A 6,897-nucleotide genomic window follows, 5' to 3' on the forward strand; every position below is an offset into this window, starting at 1 on the left:
AGGAGAAGGAGAAGAAGAAATTAGACCAGCAGAAAGCTGCCCACCGCACTTCTCCCTCTCTGCCATCCAACGCAGGTTCCTGACAGCAAAGCTCTCAGGCTATGAGCCACTGCTTACAGCGCTGCATTTATAGCCGCTGATGTGGCCTCAGAAATCTCATTTTGTTCTGTCACTAGGGGGAGCACTTGCTCCTTTAAAAATAAATAAATAAATAGACTGAGAAAAAGGAAAATTATCCCAACTATAGATGTGTTTTATGTGACATCCCTGGGAGATAAAATGCAAAATGTTTTGAAAATCATAGCATAAAGTGAGAAACAGTGTAAAGCTCAAAAGTGCATTTAACAGCAAGGAAGATGCAAGATGGATTAGGTACATTAACCAACACATTTAATGAATAATATAAAAAGCAAATCATTTGTGAAGACACAAATCCGTAAAACACACCACCATACTATCAATCAGTTAAAAATGCTTCCTTATAAAAGTCCTTCCTGGTGGAGACTCTAGTTTCTGATAAATATTATTAGCAAAGAAAGCTAGTGGAAATCTATCACAAACTTCAGTTGACATATTTACTTGTTACTTTATTGAGTTATTCAAAGGAAAAACAATACCGTTATCCTCTCCAGCACTTACATATCTAGGAAGCTGGAAAGGAGACAGAAAGGGTTGGATGTTAATCTGATAACTACTCTGCCAGCTGGTCCACTCTGGGAAACCAAGATTACCATTTGCACTTTACAATGAGAAAACCAGGGCTCAAAAACCATAAACCCAGGGCCAGCCAAATAGTTCAGCAGATTAAAGCACCTGCAAGCAGGCACAGGAGCTGAGGGTTCAAGACTGGGCGTGGTGCGTGCCTGTAATCCCAGCTCTTGGGAGGCTGTAAACAGGCGGATCACTATGAGTCCGATCTAATAGTGAGACCCTAACACCCTGTAGACCCTTCCCTAAAAAATTTAAAAAACCATAAGCCCACGGTCACAAAGATAACTAGCATATAACAGACTAGCATATAACCAAAGACTGTCCAAGTCGACTGCCCACAACACAAAAAAGAAATGGTGAGTGGCTTATTTTATCTAGCATTTTAGTCATGTTCATTCCATTAAGAGGTAATGTGTATGACAGCAAAGAGCAAAAAGAATTTCAAAACAACATAAAATAAGGCCTGTCCTCCAAGAGATTATAGTCTATTAAAGAAACATACACATGCACACAAGTCAAGGCTTGTGAAGCAACCACTGACTGCCAACGAGGGATGCATAGCCAAGTGGTTTCAGCAGTTAGGAAAGGCCATAGCAGAAGCAAGAGTGTGCGCAGGGGACCACACATGGCAGGTACAAGGAAAGGGGCTGTGGGACCAGGAAAGGTGGAGTCAGGGCTACCACACTGTCTGTGAGGGACAGAGAGGCCAGAAGAGCTGCTTCAAAAAGTGTAGGCCTGAGTGGAAACAAACCAACATCCACTCACTGGTGAGTGGAGAAGTAGAATGAGCCACAGTAGTCCTGCTTGACTCCAGGTTTTGCTTTCTGAGGCTTCAGTTATCTACAATCAACCATGGTCAGAAAACACTAAATGGAAAATTCCAGAAATAAACAATGCATGAGTTCTAACTAGTGCACCGTCTCAATTAATATTATGAAATCTTTCATCATCTGTGCCATCTGGCAGAATTGCAATTCTTGTGTTCAGATAATCTTTATTTTATCTAAAAATGGCCCCAAATCACATGACAATTCAGACTTATCAGAGAGAGCCCATGCAATGCTTCTTTTATACAAAAATGTGAGTGTTCTCCACTTAATAAAGGAAAAAAATGCACTGAAATTGTTAAGGTCTATAGTAAGAATGAATCCTCTAAGAAAGTGTAAACAAAGATAAAACTGCTAATTTTGCTGTCACAACTCAAGATAAAAAAGTCTTGGGCACAATACCCAGGAAATAATTAAAATAGAAAAAAGCATTAAATCATAGGGCTCAGCTGAGCACACATCTATAATCCCAGCCCTCTGGGAGGCTGAGACAGGAAGATCACAACTTTGAGCCCAATCCTAATGATTTAGGGAGACCCTGTCCAAAAATAAAAAATAAAATAGGTGAGGATACAGCTCAATGTGAAGGATCTGGGTTCAATCCAGAATAACACACACACACACTCAATTTATAGTTCAATAAAGCTGTTGTTAAAATTGAGGGACCTGCCAGGACATGGTGACGCATGCCTATAATATCAAAACTTGGAAGGCTGAGGCAGGAGGACCTTGCAAGTTTGAGACCAGCCTGGGCTATAAAGTGAGTTCAAGGCCAGCCTGAACTGCATAGGGAGATCCTGTCTCAAAAAGACAAAAAATAAATAAATAAAGTGAGGGACTCCGAGACATAGTTGTTTCTTGAGTATTCTTTTGTGTGTGTGTGTGTGTGTGTGGCCAGCTCAGCCCACCAGGGGGCGGGGCTGGCTGGCATGTGGTGCTGGGGGATTGAACCGCGGTCCCTGTGCTTTGCTAAGCTTGTTCTAAGTAGGTGCTTTAGACTACTGAGCCATCTCACCAGCCCATTTCTTGAGTATTCTGAAGGTCTGACTTAAGGGGCTACTAGGCATTTTGCAATATATGCAAAGACTGACTTAATGAAAGCACAGTAAAATACTTACGACTCTTCTCAAGATTATTCATATATTTTGAGTGCATTCCTACGATATATGCCAAAAATCTCACAGGAAAAATATGGTGTGATATGCTTTTGACTAAGACACAAGCTGTGACTATTAGGAAAATTGTTTTGCTTCAGCGCTAAATGCCACAGATGGGTATATCAGCATCATATTTATGCAAAACCACAAATTCATCTGTGTCAAACCCTCAAATACCATACTGTTCTAAAAAATTGTGAAAATGGCATTAATTAACTGACCTGCCATATTTTAGGGTAAGACAGTGAATGGTGTAATTTGCTTTTCATTGGATAACAGCATTCTGAATGTAATACTTTTCTTAGATACTGGAGTCAATGTAAGTGCTATTAGAATCTCCACTAACCTAAAGCTTTTTATTGATGCTTACACATTTGATTCTGAAGTCTAATTTGACATTATATTCCAAATGATTTAATATGCAAAATAAGACAACTAAAGAAACAAATCTGACACATAAAAGCAGAGACTATATACAAATATATAAATATTAAGTATCATAAAAGAAAAAGGCACAACTCTCAAAAATAAAACAAAAATCTCCAACAGAGGAAAGAAACAGGAGTCAGTTCAGTAGCAGTAAAAGAAGAAATTCTGAAGAAGAAATAAACTGCATTCAAAAGAAAAGCTAATACAAGAGAGAGCGGATGAGGAGGTCCTAACAGAAGGAATTTGGCACTCAGCTATGAGACAACCCAGCCCCCTCCCCAGTCTCAGGAAAGAAAGAACCTTTCAGGTAGTCTTGGCAGGGTCCCTGCTGACACTGGCCTGAAGGTGAAATCCCACTTTCCCCTAGGAGGTGGGGAGAAGGTAGGAATACAAAAGAAGAACTCAGACCGAGAACCCTAGCACAACCAAACCAGTGTTCCCCTTCCCGGGCACCTTGCAAGCTTCCTTAAAGGTAGATGAGCCACAGGAAACTAAAGGAGACATTAAATCTCTTTTAGAACTCTCATCTCTAACAATGACAGGGCCCGTCTGACTCTATAAGGGCTTTGTGAGTTCCACAACTAAGCCAAGCTCAGGCTCTGTCTGAAAAAATAAAGAAAACTTAGACGACCTGGTTCTCTAACCAACAATACAAGCAAAGTAGACAGCGAATCAGCTTTCCTTAAAAAAGAAGCCTTATCGTCGATATCTAGAATAAGGTGTCTGCTATCACAAGTAAGTAGAGCAAGACTCTCTATTTTCAAACGGTAAGCCAGTGTCGTTCTAAAGAACCAAGCAGGAATGAGCAGGAGCTTATTTCAAACCATAAACTGCTGTATGTTAAATTTATCCAAATTTCCATGAACTGCCTACCTCCTTCTAGGAGAACCGGAAAGAAGGCAAGTGTTGACAACTACTGTTTACCACTTTAAATACGTTCATTATTAAGGAACAAAATACTTCCAATACAACCAAAAAAAAAAAAAAATAGCAGAATTTGCTAATGGTTGTAATATGCTGTACGTAAAAACCAAACACATCTATTGGTCATTGATAAACAAATAAAAGTTTTAAGTAACCGGGTAGAAATGAGAAGGGCATGCTGCCAAAGATAACTAGTAAAGGCGAGGAGGGTGGTATCACGTTAAAATCTGAGATCCAGAAGCCACGTTAAAAGGATAGAACTGTGCAGAGTGTGGTCTCCACCATGGGCACGCAGATGCTCTGATTAAAGTTAACCGAAACTCAGGATGCTGCTAGTTGGCTAATGAATAAGAAAATAGATGCTCTGAGAGGGAATTTTCTTTGTATATGGAATCATTCCGTGGAAAACATGAGCCCAGAAACAGGACTGCAGAACTAGCCAGAACCTTGAAATGGGCAAAGTAGATCTAAGCTAAGGCAACAAGGATGATGAGCATCCTGGGGGGTAACTAATAAGCTTTCCACATCTGATTCGGATAAACGAAAACAAAAGCAAATGCTAATTCACCAAAAGGGGAAAACATGATCAAGCTAACACAATTTTAACGTAACAAATTTTTAAAGTACCAAAATCTTAAACACACAAGGCCTCAGAAACATTTTCCATTTCTGAAAGTTCCATTGATATGCTCGTTAATGCTCACTGTGTAAGTTTTAAAGCTAAATCTATAACACAATTTTAAGTAATTCAGAAAAATCTTATGTTTGCAATACCATTGGCCTAAAGCAAGTCTGTAGAGACTGTGAAATAGTTTGAAATTTAGATGAAAGTAGGCTCAATTAAATCTAAAAACAATTTTCAGGCAACATTATAAAACTCATATAACAATAGCACTATAAGATATCCTGCACAACTTATTCAAATTTGTTCATTATTTCCCTATATAGTAAATAGTAGGCTCACACTACACAATGAATTTAAAAATCAATCATTGGCTACCCTTAAGTCTCATTCCAACTTATTGAACCTTAAACGAGCAAAGCAAATTGGAAAAGAAACAAAGGATAAAGTAAATGGTCCTGCTTCTCTTCCTCCTGGCAATCTGCTATAAATCAGCTATCTTAGCTGATCTTAGCTCTCAAATTCCTAAATTCACATCTAATCTAATTCATGACATAATTAACTGTTTTGCATGCCCAAGTTCTCTGGTCAAATGTATAAGAAAATCCTAACACACGGGAAGCATGACACCTCACAAAGCATCTGCCTATGCCGCCACAGGGAAAGAACAGCAACTTCAAAGAAAGGCTAGGAAATACCTGAGCAGATAAACAGCCCTCTCAACATCACTGAGGTCTTCATCAACCGTCAATCTCTCTATCTCTTCTGGTGTCTGTCAAGTATAAAAATACAAATTAGGCACACAAACACTGATGAAGCTTGCCTCCCTCACCACTCTTAAGTAAAGACTACTGAAAAGTTCTCAGGTTAAGCAGTAACGATGAAAACTAAGGATCTGAGATTCTAGGGACACAGAGGTTTCTCTCCGGGTGATCCTGGGGTGGGGGTTGTTCTGTTCTTACTCTTCTAGCTCCCAAATTGCAGTTTGAAAAATCACATCGTGGCTTTAGAACGTTGCTATAGTTTCATATATATAATACCGATGCAAACATTATATATGTGTCTGTATACACACACTTTTACCTCCAATACCCCAAGACTCATCCACCTTGGGAAATGCTGAAAGGGGTGCGAACAAGACTGCAACCAAGTCGGACTGAAAAGGAGCAGAGCTGGAGTGGGGGAGGGAAGGGAATAAATCTGAGCTTGGAAGGAAACCAAGGGTTGGAGACATTGCGGCAGGTGGGAGTAAGAAGCGCTAAGGGAGACCCGACCGGGGGTGGGGGCGCGGAATCCCTAAATTGAATTTGCCAGCAGTAGGGGCTGGAATCGCTGGGAGGGTGGGAAGATGGCTCCGCGGGGTGGGGGCGCCAGTGGGGGCTGGGGAGAGCTAGAGAACGCTGACTCCTCAAGGGGCCTGGGAGTCAGAGTCCTGGAGGGGCGCGGGGGGTGGGCGGCAACTCAGGATGGAAACGAAGGGTGGAGAGGGCTTGGAAGACGCGGACCAGGACGGCTCCGGTGCCGGTCGTGAGTAGAAGGAGGACGGGCTGCCCAGCGAACAGATCAGCGCTTGATCTGATCAGCACGGGGACGCGAAGGGGATGGGCCCTGCGAGTCCCGGGTGAGGGTATTCGGGCTGTGTCAACCGAAGGGTGGGCCGGGGTGGAAGCGCCTGCGCCCGAGAAAACCCCAAGGGGGCGGGAGAGGGCCGACCCGAAGGGGAGGACACCCGACCGCGGGGCCGAGGAGCCTGTGGAGGGTCGCGGTCGCGGTCGCGGGGCAGGGATGCGCAGTCCCTCAGGGACGGGCCAGGACTCAGAGCCCCGCTGCGTCGAAGGGACCCCGGGACAGCCGGCAGACAGTGACATGGCGCGGGCGCTGGAGGAGGTCGGGCCGGTCGCCTGGGAGAGGGGCCGGTGGCAGGGTGGGCGGGCCGCGCCCCGAGGGCAGTTCCTCTCGGCGGGGCGCACCTTGAGGCTCCGGCGGACCGGCCTCTCGATGATGGTGAGCTCCTGCAGGTCCTCCATGTAGCCGAAAAGGCTGTTCTGACCGAAATCCATGGCGACGCCGGCAGCTAGCGGCGGCGGAGGCATGGACGGCAGGGCACCCTCGCCGCCCGGGCCGGAGCGGCCCCGGGATGCCGGACGCGCGCAACCCCGCGCCGCCCACCAGCAGGACTTTCTCCCGCTCTCCGCCGCAGGAGCTGAGCGAGCGGCGGCGGCGGGCG

At 44.1% G+C, this 6,897-nt stretch overlaps 1 protein-coding gene across 1 annotated transcript in view; it reads right to left on the bottom strand.

Moving 5' to 3' along the window:
* Positions 1-6,891, bottom strand: part of Ppp4r4 (protein phosphatase 4 regulatory subunit 4) — a 131,719-nt gene extending 124,828 nt beyond the window's left edge. The window contains exons 1-2 of the mRNA XM_004635205.2: positions 6,641-6,891; positions 5,369-5,442 (exon numbers count right to left, since the gene is read on the bottom strand). Of these exons, the coding sequence (XP_004635262.1) occupies positions 5,369-5,442; positions 6,641-6,763 (197 nt within the window). The 5' untranslated portion in view covers positions 6,764-6,891. The remainder of the gene's footprint in view (positions 1-5,368; positions 5,443-6,640) is intronic.
* Between the last annotated feature and the right edge of the window lie 6 nt (positions 6,892-6,897).

Source organism: Octodon degus, unplaced genomic scaffold, assembly GCF_000260255.1.
Source record: "Octodon degus isolate 3935 unplaced genomic scaffold, OctDeg1.0 scaffold00070, whole genome shotgun sequence".
Lineage (NCBI taxonomy): Eukaryota > Metazoa > Chordata > Mammalia > Rodentia > Octodontidae > Octodon > Octodon degus.